This window comes from Cnephaeus nilssonii (assembly GCF_951640355.1).
Source record: "Cnephaeus nilssonii genome assembly, chromosome: 7".
NCBI lineage: Eukaryota > Metazoa > Chordata > Mammalia > Chiroptera > Vespertilionidae > Cnephaeus > Cnephaeus nilssonii.
In genome coordinates, this window is record NC_137078.1 from 59,749,411 (window position 1) to 59,768,943 (window position 19,533).

General features: G+C 36.6%; 1 protein-coding gene across 4 annotated transcripts in view; it reads right to left on the reverse strand.

Moving 5' to 3' along the window:
- The window catches only part of ATG4C (autophagy related 4C cysteine peptidase), a 133,353-nt gene that overhangs the window by 12,831 nt on the left and 100,989 nt on the right, over positions 1-19,533 (reverse strand). For all 4 annotated transcript variants that reach the window (XM_079776468.1, XM_079776466.1, XM_079776467.1 and 1 more), the window contains exons 6-10: positions 18,184-18,254; positions 11,740-11,876; positions 6,620-6,698; positions 5,884-5,960; positions 815-934 (exon numbers count right to left, since the gene is read on the reverse strand). In XM_079776468.1, coding sequence (XP_079632594.1) covers positions 815-934; positions 5,884-5,960; positions 6,620-6,698; positions 11,740-11,876; positions 18,184-18,254 — 484 coding nt within the window. The remainder of the gene's footprint in view (positions 1-814; positions 935-5,883; positions 5,961-6,619; positions 6,699-11,739; positions 11,877-18,183; positions 18,255-19,533) is intronic.

Sequence of the window (19,533 nt, forward strand, 5' to 3'; positions counted from 1 at the left end):
AACTGTAAGTCAAGCAGTAATAAGGTATTACTTTATCTGAACTCAAGTTAAGAATTTCCAAAAGTGATCCTAGTATTACCTACCCATAAACTGATAAGCTATAGCTACTGATAGTAATAAACGGTTATGCTTATTTCCCTAATAAGTAAGCTTTTGTATTTCCCAAAGTACTAAATATAGACAATCCATGAGGCTCTATAAATGTTTAGAGGTACTGTACTCAAGGACCAGAAAAATGCAGAAGTTTAAAGGTAATGAGAAGGAGTTAAATAAACCTACTGCACAGATCCTATAAGTCGAATAGACCAGATTAGACAAGCTTATTGGAAGGTAACAACACAGCTCATTTGATAAAGCAGTTCGGAGAAATCCAAAAATACCATTTCTCTTTTTAAAAAAACCAAAGAAGCACTTGGACTAACAAGAAATAATGCACAATTTGGCTTGATCAAATACTTCATTAATTTTTTTCTACCCCCTAAGGTATTGCCCTTTTAAAATCCTCTTCAAATAAAATATAACCTAATTGCTTGCACAGATAACCTAATCCATTTGCAAAGGGATTTTTACTTCAACAGTGCCACCTAGTGGAGCAATCAATACTTTCTACTGTTCACTAGTTGGTTAAGCCAGTATCAAAGGCTAGGAATCCCCAAAGTTTTATTTTCTAGTTCAATATTCCTAATAACATTAACATTTGAGAGGCAATTTTACAAAAGTGTAATAATTTACAGATTTTTGTCTTTTCACGGGATATCTCAAATAAAAATTAGGTCATTTACAAATATTATAATAATATTTTAAATAAAAGTACCTTAGTGATTTCTTCAGAAGCTCGTTTGAAGTCCTGAACGTTTCGACAGTAGAATCCTATTGTACAGCTAGGATCCATCTTTCGAAATGACATCTTTTTGGGAGAAGGGCAGTGGAATGTCTGTAATTTTAAAAATTCTTTAGGATTAATTTACTTTTACTGATGGACTTACGTACATACAAGAATATTACTAATTTAAAATTTGTTATCTGGCTTTTCTCAAAACTTAAATATGCTTCTCAAATGGTGTTTTAGTCTATCCAATGCAAAGAGTCCTTCCTACTCTCCAAAGCTGTAAAATATGAGCCAACACTGTGTATATTCAATTCACCAAATCTCCACCTTATGTGGCATTAGTGCCATTCTGCAAAAGAAAGTGTATCAAAGTGATCTAACAATTGCAAAAGGGAAGAAAAATGTGCCACTGAAAATGATATAAGCTAATACAAGGTTTAGAATCAAGTTGGCCATTTGGTAAAGCAGTTCACTTTTTCAAATATTCAAAATAAAAATTTCTATTGAAGTGCAATTAAGTCTGTTTTGTTAGAGTTTTTTAATGTTTATAAACCTTTGAATAAGAATATCAAGACTTTTTCAACAAATACATAGATTCATGAATGTTCCATAGTGGTGGGCACACAATGCAATATACACATTATGTATCCTAGAATTGTACATTTGAAACCTATATAATCTTATTAACCAATGTCACCCCAATAAATTTAATTTTTAAAAAATGTTGCACGGTGATATGAAAAGAGGTCAATTTAAGAGTCTTAGCAATTGACACAGCCTACACTAATAAAAGAGAAATGTGCTAAATGACCGTACCTTCACGACACCCATCAGCCAATCAGGAGTGAGTATGCAAATTAACCCAACAAAAATGAGGGTTAATTTGCATATGCAGGCCCGGAGCAGCTGGGGGTGGGGTGTTCTACACCACCCCCAGCCACTCAGGACCTCTGGGCAGCGTGGGAAGGCGGAAAGGGGGCTCCAGCCAGAGCGAAGATGGTGCTCGCAGCCAGGGGAAGGAAGGCCCATTCTTGCAGGAATCTTTGTGCATCAGGCCTCTAGTTAGTACATAATTGCATATTGTTCCAACCCACTCTTCTACTTGACTTAAGTTCTTGTTTATTCCATAAAAGGCATAGGTGAAAATTGTTCTATTATGGCCCTTGCCTCCTTCTTACCAGTCCTCCTGTCCCTTTAATTCACTTTTCTGAGCAGTCACTGCGCCACAGATGTCAATAGGCTGAAGAGACTGCTTTAGCCTCTCTACCCTTGCTAACGGGATGCAGCTATTAGTAGAGAATACAAAAGTAGGAAAGGGATAGAATATAAAGCTAATCATTCCAATCTTTTTCTTCACCACCATATTCTGGTACTTGGTTTAAGATTTAAAAAAAAAAAAAAAAAAACCTGCTTAAATGCTCTTGCTCTTAAAAATCACTGATGCCACCAATTCCTTTTAGTTGCATATATTTAAAAAGATGTTTCTGGACAAAAGGAAGGCCATAAAATATATATTCATAGTTATTTGTATGTGCATAAATAAATTGTATAAGACATACAAAAATTACCATGCTAAAGTGAGAGGAAGATGGGACACAGGGGTGGGAATTCTTTGTTGTATATTTTATATTTTTTATTTAATGGTTAAGCTCAATTAAGAAACAAACTATGCTGAATTTGAACTCATAAAATAAAAATTTCCCTATATTTAATGCCTAAAACTAAGGGATTTTACCTTGAAACCATCTCCCAAAATGTGGGGAAATGCAGGCTTTCATATATGTTATGTTCCTGGTAAATCAATCAAAATCCCTCTATTCTTTCCCCCTTCATTTGCATCTACTCAAGCTGCTTTTTTCCCCTTATGAATAGTTCAATCTTATGTAAGATTCAAATACAACATCATGGCAGTAAATACAGACCAAACTATGCCTTTTAAACAATGCTTAGCTAACACTTAACTGTATAGTGAGATCCAATCTAGCTAAACTGGAACCCCCAAGGTACTATCAACACAAGTATTGTCTTAGTTGGACTTCTTCTAACGTTGTTTCATGTGTTTTATTTATAAGGAGACATTAAAAACAGGTCTGGAAAGGCACAGAAGAGCTAAGTAAAAGCTTGTTAGTTAACAATATACAGGAGTATATAGATATACTAGTGTAAGACACAGAAAGTTCTAGGTCATATTTACAAAAAGTTATTCTACATACAAGGTATCTAAAAATAGTCATATGCCCAACTCCTGCCAACAATAATAATCAAGGTTTGTTTGTTTGTTTGCTTGTTTATTGCTACTTTGGAATAAAGAAGGACCAAAGTTTGTCCAAAGCTCCAAAAAAATATTTTTTAACTCATATACAACAGCATCCTACATTATATTAACGCTTTGATTAAAGTTTTTTTGTTGTTTGATTTCATTAATCTTCACCCAAGGATATTTTTCCATTGATTTTTAGGGAGAGTGGAAGAGAGAGGGAAAGAGAAAAGAGAAACATCGATATGAGAGAAACACATCGATTGGTTGCCTCCTGCACGAGCCCTGACCAGGGCCTGGGCTGGAGAGGAGCCTGCAACCAAGATACGTGCCCTTGACGAGAATTGAACCCAAGACCCTGTCCACAGACCAACACTCTATCCATTGAGCCAAACTGGCTAGGACAATTAAAGTTTTTATGTAAGAACCAATAAGACTAAACCAGAATAGACTCAGTGCTATTTCACAATATTGCTTCTTCAATCATCATAGATAATAACACTAAACTGTTATTCATGGCTGTTTTGACATCTGCCAAAAACTAATTATCCACAAAACACTGATATAAATCTCTGATCACTGAAACTGCTATAGGGTGTTACTATATATACATGGACTCATATTACAGTGAGGCATTTTACATCACTTAAATGTAAAATTATATTCTTTTGTTCACCCAAGAGGATTCTGAAGTCAAACCACCATTAATTTATAATTCAGAATCATTTCTGTTTATTGCAGAACAAGATAGGTTTTAAAATATTTTCCCAGGTGTATTGCAAGGCTGTTTATATAATCATAATTCTTTGAACTATGCACTTATTCTTTTTTTAATTTTTAAAATTCTGACTATTGGTAAGAGTAGCACACACATTTTAGGGAGTGTTCACCTGATACAATTCTGTGACAATGAAAAATGTTTCTGGAAAAACTGGCCAGGGTGAGTCAATTCTCATTTATTTAATTTTTTTAATACATTATTTATTCATTGCTTCAACAAATATTTATTAGGCATCTACCAAATGCCAGGCACTGTTCTAGGCTTATTATTTGGAATAGTGGATTCTATTACCTAAACATACAAACAATAATGAAACAAATGCTTTTAGGTGTAAATATGCTATTTTGGTGATGTATATGAAGCTTCCTTAGTTAACTAGAGAATACACTTACTAAAAAGCACCTCCTACCAGCTGCAGTTCACATGTGTAATTCATAAAGGGTACATGAGTGATTAATTCACTCATCCGCCTATCTAATCATATCACATCATTCTAATAGCCTTAATACCAGTATTCTCTGAATTACTAGAATAGATTAAACTAGTCACCACTGTATGAACCTAAAACCTGAAACTTGAAGTTGAGGGCACAGGAATTAAAACAGACTAACATGTGTACTAATATGGTTTTTCTTACCTTATTAATAAAACATTAATATTAAGAAAATAGGATATTCTCTTAATAATAGAGTAAGAGTTTGGTATTTATAAGAGTTAGAACTGGTCATTCCAAAAGTATAACATGAAGCTATAGTCTCTGGTTTAGGAAATTTTAACTTATTAAATACACATACATACATACACACACACACACACACACTCTCTCTCTCTCTCTCTCTCTCTCTCTCTCTCTCTCTCTCTCTCTCTCTCTCTCTCATCCCAACAGTTGAAACTCTTCCCTGAACTAACCATTGACCATGGGAACCCACAATTAAGCATCCCTTCAGTGTCACAAGACCATAATGCAGCAGAAAGAATTACAATGTGCTTCACATAGCACAATTCTCTAGTGCCTCCCCCAGTATCAATTTGTCGACGAGGAATATTTATTAAGGTTTACATACAGATACTATGAAGGAAGAAAGCAGAAAGCAAACCTGGCTTCAAGAGGCTTGTACTTCAGTTGAGGTAACGGTTTACAAAGGGTGCTAGAATGTTTTATAATGTGTCTTTCTGATCACTGAAAGTTAAACGTCTTGCCATTTTAATCTTGCAATTGATCAGTTTTCATAATCTTCTTAAATATTTTTAGGTATTATCATTAGCTAGTAAGCTATTACTAAAACAAAGTACTAAACCACATTTGTAACTTGTGGAGCCTTGGAATTAGTGATCCATGCCACTCAAATGATTAAAATTATTTTAAAAGTCTGTAAAAGCATCAACTGGGGAAAAAATATCCAAAACAATGTACTAATTACATGTATCACTTATGCACTCTCAGATTTTCTGAATTCAAATGCTGGATCACAAAAGGACTGGCATAAAGGAAAAAAAAGTTGTTGCAAAATCAAACCTAAAACGAAAATTAGAAACCCAACTAAGCTCTTGAAAACTAGAGACTAAGATTTAATTATTAGACTTCAGCAAAATAATTTATCAGGTAGTCTCCTTAAGTCACCTTGTCATTCTCACCCTACTCCATCATCTTCTTTTCCTTTTTTCCCCTTTTTCTTTCTTTCTTTGTTTTAAACATGCCTAATATGTTTATGCTTCAGTAATGTTCTGCTGTATATTTACAGAGTTACTTGGAGGCTTGCTCAATTATTGTGGCAGGACTAGGGTGTCTAACAAGTTAGAGACAAGATTAATGGAAACAAAGGTATATCATAAATTAATATTCAGTAAGAAATTATTTAACCTTTGACTATGATGTGGGTTATGGTTTTATAAATCAGTAAAATATGTATTATTAAGCTGTAATTGTAATACCATAAAAGCTTAGCTGCCTAGTACATCTCTAAATAATTAGAGTTTTCTTCATATAGTAAGAAAACAGCTCTTAATCCATAGTACCTCAAGAGGGAAATCCTTTATGCTGACATCTACAAAAGACTGGCAGTAATGAGGATCCATGTAAATCAAACTGTCATCTACAAGGACAAAACAGAAGACAAGTAATTCAAAAAACACCTTATTATTACACTGCTTACAATCCAATTTCTATGTAGAATAGCTGAAAAAAACCTGGGAGTAACAGCTTGCCAGACTGATATTCATTGACTGAAACATAGGTTTGCACAGGACAGATTAACTTTCGCATAATCAAATATGCTTGTATAAGCAGAATTTTTATAAAGTGATGAGATTGTCATTTAATTTTTGGTGATAAAATTACTTTCACAAACACACAATTATATTCTACAGTTTGCACATGAAAAATGTATCGCACTACTTTATCCTGACAGGAAGAACATATTGCTTGTCATTTTATCATCAACTAGCACCACTAACCCTGGTAAAAAGTAAATATGTAAATAGCAACTGCCAGAATGTGAAAGCAATGTCTTCTGAAGTTTAGTGAAACCAATAAATTATGCCTTGTTTATGCAATAACAGAAATTAAACATACATTTTGCAGAATCCAATTATGTTGTGGACCAAATGACAAATGAGTGGCTATGGTAGGACTGATGAATTTATAAGGTACTCATTTTGCTCTGTTAATCATCCTGCTTCCAGAGGATCTGATATTAACTTACTGACTTTCAAAAGAAAACAAGGAAGAAATATACTTTACTAAATCACTAACCTTGAAATCCAGCAAAGTAATATGACTGTTTTGGTTTGCCACCAATAATTCCCACACAATATTCAAGACTTAAAATACCCTGCCAAAAGAAATTAATTCAGATTTAGAGTCAAGAAACAAATGGTAATTATTCAAAACAACTAAATTTGTATTACCAATATTAGGGTTCCCAAATTTTTCACCACCAGTTTTATTTTTATTACATTTGTCCTCATGTTCTGAAATCATTCTGTCTAAAAAACTATCTTCCCTTTTCTTTAAATCACTCAACATTAACATGACTAAATCAAGTATTCTGACCAGCATGTCACTCAACAACGTGAAACAACTACTGTGTGCCAAATACAGGGACGGACAACGTTACCACGTAAAGACAATAACATTTTCTGCCAAAGCCAGAACACCTTTCTGTTGCTGGTGCAGCCTTATTGCAATCAATGTATTTTCATCGGACTTTTGGAAAGGCTAGAAATTTTTCTTAGATCTTGTTGCTGTTTTTGTTGAACCCTGAATCCCAAACTAAAACTCATTTTCTAACCAATGGCATTTACTTGACAGATATTTTTATATTACTTCATTTGGAATAAATATAATGACTAATGGAAACGTTTTAATCTAAGGAAAATAGTAATTACTATTTTATTTAAAGCTAAATTATTTTACTAACTATAAAATAACAGAGATACCTGAATAAATAATTTGATATGCCCCTCAGCATCTATTCTGAGAACTCTATTTAAGCTGGGCCAAATAACTCTATACCTTTAAAAAAAATAAAAGTCCTGTAGGGTCAGTTAAAAATATGTCCAGTGGGATCAATAATGTCTTGTCAATAGTTCCTGCATTAATTTTAGCATCTAAAATACTAATATGTTATTTTAAAAAAAGAAAAACAACCCCAAAGTATTAAACAACAGTTAAACTTTCCTTCTCGTAAATGAGATGTTTTGAAATCTAGAAGATATAAAAATAAAGAATAAACAAATGCTTCTTTCTCTTTAACAAGTAATCAAACCATAGCATTTTTTAAGCTTAATTATTTTCTTAAAAATATGTGGTCATTGTAATAAAAACACACAGTAAAAATTTCCCAAAACCCTACCACTTAAAGCTCATCTTAATTAAAATTTGGGGGGAAATCTTCTTGACATCTATCTATATGACATATATTCACATGTAGATTTACAAATAAAATATTTATATGTGGCATCATACAATGTATACTGTTGTAACTATTGTCTCTCATTATGTCATAAATATTACTTCCTATCAATAAATATAGACCTATATTATTTTTAATGACTACAAAATATTCTATTTTATGATGATAACAAAATGTGCTTTAAAACCCCCATTATGAATATTTAAATTGTTTTCAGGTTCTCACTGTTATAAATAACCCTTTCAGTCTTGTGAAAATATAGAGGATTTTTGGGAAAGGAAACTGTAACTAAAAAATTTAAATATACTAGATAATGCATATTGGGTTAAAATGTTAGAGTTAACTATAAAATAAGTTAGGATGAAATTATACAAAAAAAATCTTGACAATAATAGTTATTTATCATTAATGAGTCTACTGCTTTCCCCTAAATAAAAATCCTAACACAATTAGATAGTGTCTTACTTTAACTTGAGATCACCTGATCAGCTGAAACACAATGCTATGACATAGGAACCCATGAGGGAGTGAAAGTTCTAAGTCCCTCACAGCTGAGAAAAAGAAAGAAAAAAAATATATAGCAGGACTCATTACCAATTCTTCTCAGAAGAAGAATGAGTCCAAGTAATGGAAGAAAGACTTTGGTTCCTGACATCTATATTCCCTTTACAACATACTGGAGCAGATTTAGCTATTAACACTTAGAAGCAGATTAAGGAGCTCGAATGCCATTACATATAAGGGGCTGTATTTCTGGAAACTTGAAACACTTTTCAGTTACTAAAAAAACTTCATAGTTATCTAGTGCTGTGAATTTATTGAGCTGTATCCCTGAAGCAATAAATAAGACTGAAGTAATCAGTCAAAAAGGAAAAGTCCTAATTTGTCTTGCTGAATAAAGAGAACATATTGGATTTTCCTCATTCTTGGTCCCTTAGAAAATATGAATGAATGAATGAATGAATGAATGAATGAATGAATGAATGAATGATGAATGAATATAGATGATAGGTAGGTGGGTGAATGGATGGATAGATAGATAGATGACAGATAGATAGATAGATAGATAGATAGATAGATAGATAGATAGATAGATAGACAGACAGACAGACGGGCAGGCAGACTGACTTCCCGTGGTAAGAGCTGATAAAGCACCACACCAAATTTCTTTCTCCTTACAGAATAGTAAAGGAGAAGGTACCATCTCTGAAATACTGTGGAATTACTAATGAAAACATTTGAAAAACACAACTGAATGGTGAATTTTAGAGGTCAAACTATACAATGGCTTGCCAGGAAAAAACACAACTGTTGATGAAGAAGGAAGAGGAAGCAGAGGGGGAGGGAAGGGAAGGCGAAAGATGAGTGCAGGTGGAAGTGGAGGTGGAGGAAAAGAAAGGAGAAGAAGAAGAGGAAGATCATTTTTCTTTTAGGGCTATTAGATACTTCTTTTCACTTGTAAGTGGATGCCTCTTTACATGATTTCATTTTGGCTTCTGACCCAACCACCCCCTCTGATCAAGCATAAAACCTAGCATATGATCTACTTCACTTGGCCACTTCAGCTCTTTTTACCTGATAATTGAAAAATTAAAATGTGTCAATAGTCACTGCTCTCTCATTTTAGTGGACTATAGTATGAATTAATTTAGTAAAAGCTCAAAAAACTGTTACATTTTTAAAAGTCCATGTTTTAAGGAAAAAATAGGAAAACCAACCAAAAGTTCTAGTCTCTTTTACCAATTTGCTATCTGAAGTTGACCATAGCACTTAACTTCTGTCTTTTCTGTTTTATAAAGACAATCCAGTTCCTGACTGTGAGGGCAAAATGAGATTAACCTGTATTGAAAGTGTTATACAAATAGGAGAGTTTACAAATATTTGTTGAGCAACTCCTATATGCCAACCAGGGTTCATTTCACCACAATTCAGGCTCCAATGAATCACTCAGGAGCATTAGGCAGTCCCGCCATCTGAGAGATAGTGTCAATACCTCTAAGTAGCAAAGCCCTCAGCCAGAGATAACATTCCTCAAAGCCATCTGCAGCCCGCTCAACCAGCAATGGGGTTGTGGCTAAAGGAGTCAGTTCTAAGATTGGCTCAGTTTCTAATCTTTTCATGGTAGTGGGAAAAGGAGAGGGAATCCAGTTCAGATTTTGTTAGAACCTACTGAGACATGACAAAATGCCCCGAGGCTTAAAATCTTCAAAGGACTCTCTAGATAAAATGGTTTATAACCTCGCACATTCTACCAATAACTCCATTAAAGAACCCACACGTTAGAAATCAAAACCCCATTTCTACCTAAAGGATTAATATATTATTAATATATGATATTATTGGCATTATTGGTGACAAGTGTACCTACAAAATTTTAGTAACTGTTAAGAGAGCCAATACTCCAGCTAAAAGATTTCCATATACCACATACTGAAAAGAATTGGTCTACGTTTTTAGAATCAGCACAGTTTAACCTGAAGATATATTTCCCAACATATACTTAGGGACCACAATATGGGATTAATGCTTCATGTGGGGGGAAAATTATTATGAATCATAAAACACAAATCTAGACTTTATTTCAAGATCACTATATCTCATAACACTCCATTCAAAAAGGAATTTGATCTCTACCTTTGGAAAAATGAGAAATTTTATTAAAACTATGCAAATAATATAAATATAATACTAACCAGCAACTAAGTATTTCAAAAGTTAAAGTTGTGCCCAAAACAAGATTAGGTTATTTAGGAAAAAGAATTATGAAATAGAACAGATTTTTAACTGGTTATTATGAAGAAAACAAAGTTGGAACCTCTCTACAGTGTATCTTCATCATTTCTGTCTATATAAATAATCATCCTAACTTCTTATGGACCTCATGGTGACACAGGAAACAAATTAATAGATAATGCAGCCATAATAGAAAAGTCAGTTTATTTCAATAACTACTTGACATAATTTAATGTGGGTTTTATGAATAAATAAAGGTACATACCTTTAAAAATCACAAATAACAATAATGAGAAATGTAGACATATTAAAAATTAGAGGCCTGGTGCAGGAATTTGTGCACCAGTGGGGTCCCTCAGCCTGGCCTGCGGGACTGGGCCAAAACCAACTCTCTAACATCCCCCGAGGGGTCCCAGATTGCAAAAGGGCGCAGGCCAGGCAGAGGGACCCCACTGGTGAATGATCAGGGCCGGGGAGAGATGTGGGAGATTGGCTAGCCAGGGAGGGACCGCGGGAGGGCTCCGGGGCATGTCCAGACCATCTCGCTCAGTCCTGATCAGCCAGACCCCAACAGCAAGCTAACCTACCGGTTGGAGCATGTGCCACCTGGTGGTCAGTGCACGTCATAGCGAGCGGTTGAGTGGCCTTAGCATATCATTAGCATATTATACTTTGATTGGTTGAACGGCCAACCAGTCGACCAGACACTTAGCATATTAGGCTTTTTTTATATAGAATTATGATTTTTGCTGCATCTGTGTCTCCTTGACTAGCTACACAGATTAAAAGGCTTTTCATCTTATCATAGAACACTGCCCCCTTCAAATCACATCTGATCTTTAATGAAATTTGAAATCTCTGTCAGCCCTGGCCCATGTGGCTCAGTTGTTTGGGCGTCATCCATGCACCGAAACACTGAAAGGCTGTCGATTCAATTCCCAATCAGGGCACATGCCAGGTTGCAGGCTTGATCCCTGGTAGGGTGCATGCAGGAGGCAGACTATTCATGTTTTGCTCTCACATTGATGTTTCTCTCTCTCCTCCTCCCATCCTCTCTCTTGAAAACTCAATTTTTTAATATTTTTTTAAATCTCTAATGTCAAACTTTATGATCTACAACTATAAAATCATCACTATTCATTTCATAGAAAAATATTGCAAACCTTCTATATTTTTCATATGAGCTATTATTGCCTTAAAAAAATAAACAGCTCTCATCTCTTACCTTTATAAACTCTAAGTAGTCAGTGTTGGTTCTTTCTCCACCAAGTCTAACAGGAACTAGAATAATAACAGCTTTGTCATCTGTATTACCAGAGGCCACGGAAGCACACTGTTTATCAATTACATCTGAACTGTAAACTGAAAAAAAAACCACAATGAATATGTATTAAATGTTCTCAGAAACATTTTTACCCTAATTCCCCCACACTGGCCAGTCACCTGATCTCTGATGTCACTATCAAAGTCTCAATGAGTTAAAAATACCTACCTCATTTATGCACTCAACAGATACTTATTGAGTAGCTACTACATCGCACTGGGGCTTCAAGAGTGAGCAAAATGGAGAAAAATCCCTCTAAAAGAGCATATACTCTATACAGGGAAATGGACAATAAATAAATAAAATATATGTCAGATGGTGCTTCAAAGAAAAACAAGGGGAGAAAGATGAATAGGAAATGCTGGGGGCAGGGTCAATTTAAAATCAGATGGTGGGCAAGATCTTGTGAGAAACTTAAAGTAAGAAACCAAGTAATGCAGATACCTAGGAGAAGAGCATTCCAGGCAGAAAGATCACCAAGTGCAAAAGCCTTAGGGTAGAAGCACAGCTAGCATGTACCAGGAATAAGAGGCCGGTGCCTCTGAAGGGAAGTGAGCAAGGAGTACAGGAGATAAAGCATGAGGTAAGGAGATAAAGTTACCGACTAGGAGAGAGTGAAGACAGATTGTGTGCACTCTTAAAGGCCACTGTAAAGACTTCAGTTTTTACTTGAAGTGAGATGGGAAGCCATTGAGGAGTTTTTTTAGAAAGGGAATGTCCTGCTCTGGCTTACACTTCAGCAGTCTGGTTCACATGTTGAAGGCAGACTATAGGCAAGGGCTAAAGCCCAGAGAACAGCTAGAAAGCCCCTGCAGTAATTCAGCAAGAGAGGATGATGGCTTGAACAAAGGCAGTAATTATGAAGACTGGGAATGGTCACAGCATGGTCCTGTGGAGGCAGTGAAAAGTGATCAGTTTGAAGATAAATGATTCTCTAATACATTAAACGTAAAGTGTGAGAGATGAAAAAGGAGTCATGGGTGATTTGAAGGTATAAGCAAGGGGAGGGAGGCAAATATAAGAGGGAGGATTGGGAACTCGGTTTTTAGACACGCTAAGTTTGAGATGCCTATTAGACATGCAAGCAAAGAGGAAGGCAGTCATGGACACAAAAGCCTGGATTTGGGGAGAGGCCCAGGGTAGACCTATAAATTCGGGTACTGACCGCAGACAGGTGGTCCTGTAAAGCCAAATCCATGTTCACAGAAAAAGACATGGAGTCTAAAGGCTGAGCACAGCACACCAACTATTTTAGAGATCGGGGAGATAAGGAAAAACCAGCAAAGGAGACGGAGGAGTTGGATGGACAGGAGATAGAGGGAACCTGAGAGTAGTATTCTGGAAACTAAGCAAACAAAATGTTACAAAGAAAAGGAGCAAGTGGTCGACAGTGTCAGCTGCTACTGACAGACTGTGTGATGTAAGGACTGAGAAGGGACCACTGGATTCAGCAAGATTAAATTATTGATAAGGGTAGTTTTGGTGGAATGATGGGTGGGGGAGCCTAAGTGGAATACTTCAAGAGAAAATGAGAGAATTCGGTAGAAGCAAATACAGACAAAACTTTATTTTGTTTTGTTCAACATAAAATAGTTTTATTCAAAACTTACTTACACCCACACTCCCTGTCAGTTTAACCAAACTCTTCTGCTCTTCCAGTGAACTGCTTAACAAATTCTGTCTCTTGTGCCCCAGTTCTTCCCTTTAAATTCCAAATTTAGACTTATGAGCTATCAGAATTTTTGGACGCAAGCTTCCCAATTTCCACTAGTCAGTCTAAATCAGCGATTTTCAACCTTTTTGTCTTATGGTACATATAAACTAATTACATTCTGTGGCACACCAAAAATATATACTTTTTTGGCCAATCTGACCAAAAAAATAAAAAAAAGCAGGTATAATTTTGAATAATTCACAGTGGACAGCTATTATTATGTTGGCTGTCGTTATTTTTTATTTAACAATCTAAGGGAAAAGAAGTCACTGCCCCTAACTAAATAGTCAGGTATTGCATGTTTTAAAAATTCTCGCCCTAGCTGGTTTGCTCAGTGGATAGAGCGTTGGACTGTGGACTGGAAGGACCCAGGTTCGATTCTGGTCAAGGGCACATGCTCGGATTGCGGGCTCGATCCCCAGTAGGGGGCGTGCAGGAGGCAGCTGATCAATGATACTCTCATCATTGACGTTTGTATCTCTCTCTCCCTCTCCCTTCCTCTCTGAAATCAATAAAAATTTATTTTAAAAAAAATAACAAAATAAAACATTCTTGCAGCACACTGGTTGAAAGTCACTGGTTGAAACCAAAGCTACAAAAATGCCACAACAGTTCTTTCCATTTGTTTCAATGGAAACAACTTTCTCCAAACAACTCAGTAGTGGCTTCTGACTATAGACCTTTAAATTCTCTCACTTTTCTAAGGCTGTGTACACATGACCATCTCCTATCTTCACTTCTCTGAACTAATACACACGCGATTCAAATGAAGTTTCCCTTCAGAGAGGTCTACTTCCTCCAGAAGCAAATATTGCCACAGTAAGACAAAGTAATAATATTTCCACTGGCCTATAAAACAACTCCTCCCTTATCAAATGCCTCTTACCCTTCATTTTTTGAGGGCCTCCTATTTACTGAGGTGTTCATGCTAGAGGGGTATAATAGCAAATAAGACCCTGATTTCAGAGTGTCTGGTTCAATCGTTAGGATGTTTTTCCACCACTTCTAACATATGTAAGGACTATGAAATAGTCTAATTCCATAACAAGCTCACTCCAGCAGATTCCCAACCAAATAATTCAGATGCCTTTCCCCTACCCCTGCTACCTTAACAATCATTGATCTACAGGGAGAAACAGATCATCATAAGGTGATATTACAAGTGATTTCAAGTGCAACATTTAATAGAGATATTTCCAAAATGTTATAGAGCACAGAAAAATCAACTAACTCTGCCTGACGGGAGTAGGAAAGGCTTTACCAAAGATGTAAACTTTGAGAATGTTCTTAAAGAATAAGTTAAACAAGAGGCCTTTTAATAATAAGGGACATTCTAAGCAGAGGCAATATGTGCAAAGGCATGAGAAAACATAATAGTATGTGCAAGGAATGGCCTGAAGGTTGACAGAACTCTGGTGTATCAACATGGAAGACAGTGTTGGGAGGTGATGCTGGAAATGCAGGTCAGAACAAATTTATAAAGGACGTCGTGTGCTTCATATGCTAAAATAATGAGGCCAGAGTAAATGGAGAGTCATAGGTTTTTAAATTAAGGGACATGATCAGTTTCTGTTGATCAGATAGATCGAAAAGAGGAGAGACACAAGGAAATCAAGTTAAAGTCCAAGTTACAGATAAGGGTCTGATCTAAATCAATGAGAGTAGAGAAGAGAGAAGAGATTTCAGAAAGAAATTTTTTAAGTGCAATTGGTAAGCTTTGGTTGAGGAGAGTCGAGAATAAGTAAGTGTATGCATATGGACATGATACTATTAGTAAAGTAAAAATAGAAAGGAAGGAGTGGGGTAGAGGGCAGTGATGAGTTTAATCTTAAACATGCTGAATTTGAAGTGTTTGAAAACATCTAGGTAGAAATATTTGAAGGGCAGAAGAAAATATAAGTTACCTCATATTAGCATAAGCAACATTGAAAATGTAGTTTCAAACGTCCAATTTATAAAGGACATTGTACTGTAGTATATACAGTGCAGAGTCTTAACTACTTTAAGCCATGGAAAGAGATGCAATTACAAATGAAGAGAATACCGAATAAGAAGAGGATGAAATGAAAGGAAAATGGAGCCTTTTAAAATACTAATGATGGCAGAGGGGGGAAATTATTGATAAAATCTGGCTTCACCTAATTCCTAACCCTATAATTTATCAAAATACACTACACTAATATAAACTCTTCCTTTAGGATTCTGAAACATCAGTGTTAAAGATTTTAAAAACTACTTGAAAATAAACAAACCATTTACTAGTATATAATGAGGAACTTTGTGTTGTTTAATTAACAATATGTAACATTTAAAGACCAAGGCTGTTTGTTAGCAATAAAAGCACAAAAGGCAAATTCATAAATTTATTTAATGATTAACTAAGTACATCCTTTGGCTAATTAGCACTCATAACACATCAAATTTTATTTGCAAGTATTCCTAGCTAAAAAAAAATATATAGTACCTGCAAAAATCATACTCATCTGAAAATTTACAATTTTCATTTTCATATGGCTATCAGCCTTTCTTAAAAAAAAAACAACAATTAACCTTAACAAAAAAACAAAGTGCATGTGTACTTAGTTACCATTCTTTCCACATTATAAACACTACTTAGTTATTAGGGTATCCTTTACAAAATAAAGCATTTTGCAAATACCTTTATATTAAACTAGAGGCCCAGTGCACAAAAATATGTGCACGGAGGTGGGGTGGGGGGGCTCAGTCCAGCCTGACCCCTCTCAGAGTCCAGGAGCCCTCAGGGGATGGCCTCCCTCTGTGGAGATGACCCGCCAATCAGGGGAAGGCAACGCCCCCATCACGCCTCTGCTGCTGCCACTGTTGGCCACCATGACTGCCTGAACCTCAGCCCTCACAGCCACCACGGCTTGCCTGAGCCTCGGGCCGGCCCTGGCAGTGGCTGCCACCATCATCAGCTTGCCTGAGACTCAGGCAGCCGCTGCGGCTTTGTCAGGAAGGACATCCGGAAAATATCCGCTCTAATTAGCATATTACCCTTTTATTAGTATAGATATGATTGAAGTATATTTAACTTTCCCCAAGCATTAACATATTTTATCCTGATAATAGCATTTCTATAAAAAGTAAATTTAACAGTATGTGATGGCTTATTTAAAGGCACTTTTATTTTATCAGCAAATTAAAGTCTCTATTTTACTCCCAACAGAGTTTAACATTATTATAGATATTGATTGGTGCCCTGGCCAGTGTGGCTGAGTTGGTTGGAGCATCATCCCCAACACTGAAAGGTGGCGGGTCCAATTCCTGGTCAGGGCACATGCCCAGGTTTCAGTTTCAATCCTGGTCAAAGCACATTCGGTAGACAGCCGGTCAATATTTCTCTCTCTCATTGATGTTTCTCTCTCTCTCTCTCTCTTCCTCTAAAATCAATAATAAATACATACATACATACATACATACATAAATAAATATTGTTCATTAAACAGAAGAACCAAAACAATAAAACAAGGCAAAATTCTGGACAATAGCTGCAACATTAGATGATGTACTGAAGCACTATTGCAAAACAAATCCAAACGAAGAATTTTACCTCCTGGAAACATAACCATTGATGAGAAGGTACTTGGCACACACTTGGCCCAAATATATAACTTTGTTAAATTTTCCCATCTAGCTTTTTCTAAAGTAGTCATTTTAAATAGTGGAATTTTCTTTAATAGCTTATTTTAGTATTGCAACTAAGAATTCATAGTATATTAAGAAATATTTAGTAAGTGCCTACTACATGTAGGGGGTTATATAGGAATACAAATGTGTAAGACATGGTCCCTACCTTCATAATCATCTATACTAATAATAGAGGAATATGCAAATTGGCTGGGACGCCGTAACATAACGACCGAACAGCAGGGACCTGAGGCTGCATGGCTCCTGGCCGGGGCAAAGGACCTCAGGCCGCGCCCCCCACCCTGGTACCGGGCCTGGGGACCTGAGGCTGTGCCCCCTGCCCTGGCACCGGGTTGAGGGACCTGAAGCTGCACAGAGGAACTTGAGGCTGCACCCCACGCCAGGCGGGGCTTGACGGGAGACCTGAGGCTGCACCCCCCCACCCAGCGGGGCTTGACAGGGGAGACCTGAGGCTGCACCCCTGGCCCGGCAGGGCTTGACCGGGGTGGGGCCAGCTGGGTCTGGGTCTCACCCAATGAGGGTGGGGCCGGCCGGGTCTGGGTCTCACCCAATGGGGTTGGGGCCAGCCGGGTCTGGGTCTCACCCAATGGGGGTGGGGCCAGCCGGGTCTGGGTCTCACCCAATGGGGTTGGGGCCAGCCAGGTCTGGGTCTCCTGCATTTTCAAAGCGTGTGCAGGTGGTGGGCAGGGGCTTGACTCTAGGTCCCACAGTGCACCCCAGACTCTGAAAGGAGGAAGATTTTCATATACATTTTACTAATTTTCTTTCATCTCTGACACTTCTATTATAGAAAAAGGGCAAATAGCAATATTAAAATATTTCCTCTAATTAATTCCCTTTTAATGTGCACAAATTTCGTGCACCAGGCCACTAGTTTAGAATATAATTGGGATAACCTAAACACATATGAAAAAGTCTGACCAACTGAACAGGTGAAAATTAAAATTATTTACATTCCTTACCTGTACAATCTTGTGCAACATAAATAGTTATTCCTCGTAAATCAGGGTGTTTTGCTTCTTCAACTGCTTTTCTAAGAAATAACAAGTACATCCTTTAAAATCCTAGCTGTTCTTTTCAGTTGGTAAGTAAAGAGTTAAGAGGAAAGAAATCTATCATTTCCCTGACATTCTCTTAACTTGTAATGTCTGCTTTCAAAACTATCCTCTGAGTGGTATCAAAAATCAGATCAATTTTTTCAAAGTTGATTATTACACTAAATTACTCAAAGAACATTAAACACTTGCTAACCAATGGTATTACAATATGCTTCAAGGTTTGCTTCATATTAACTTACAATACTGACTAGTGGTGAATTTCTATTTGTCCACTGGTACACTTATGAAAGTCTTTTTCTTTTCTTTAAACAATAGCATGACTTTTTTTTCTTCATTCAAAAACCTGTATGGCATGAACAAATAAATTTCCTAATTTCAAGTCTTACAATTCTATAGACCTAACTGAAAATTGAAATATATTTCTAAGTGAGTATAATGTTCCCAAAGGTGCACAATATAGCCCTGGTTGTTGTGGCTCAGTTGGTTGAGTGTCATCCCATGCACCAAAAGGTCATCAGTTCGATTCCCGGTCAGGACACATGCCTGGGTTGCAGGCTCAGCTCAATCCCCAGTAGGGGGCGTGAAGCAGGAGACAGTGGATCCCATGTTTCTCTTTCCCTATTCCTTCATCTCTAAAATTAATAAAAGCATTTTTTTAAAAGGTGCATGATAGTTTTTTAAAATCACAATATCTGCCGAAACCGGTTTGGCTCAATGGATAGAGCGTTGGTCTGCGGACTGAAAGGTCCCAGGTTCGATTCCGGTCAAGGGCATGTACATTGGCTGCGGGCACATCCCTGGTAGGGGGTGTGCAGGAGGCAGCTGGTCGATGATTCTCTCTCATCGATGTTTCTAACTCTCTATCCCTCTCCCTTCCTCTCTGTAAAAAATCAATAAAATATATTTTTTTTAAAAAAATCACAATATCTTGCCCTAGCTGGTTTGGCTCAGTGGATAGAGCAAAAGCCTGAGGACTGAAGGGTCCCGGGTTCAATTCCGGTCAGGGGCACATGCCCAGGTTGCATGCTAGATCCCCAGTGGAGGGCGTGCAGGAGGCAGCCGGTCAATGACTCTCTCTCATCATTGATGTTTCTAGCTCTCACTCTCCATTTCTTTCTGAAATAAATAAAAATATATATTTTTTTAATCACAATATCTTGTAAAAGGAAATTACATAAGTTGTAGAAATATAAATATTTTTACTTAACTATATCTTTATAATCTTTAACTTAACATGCATGTTAACTTATTATA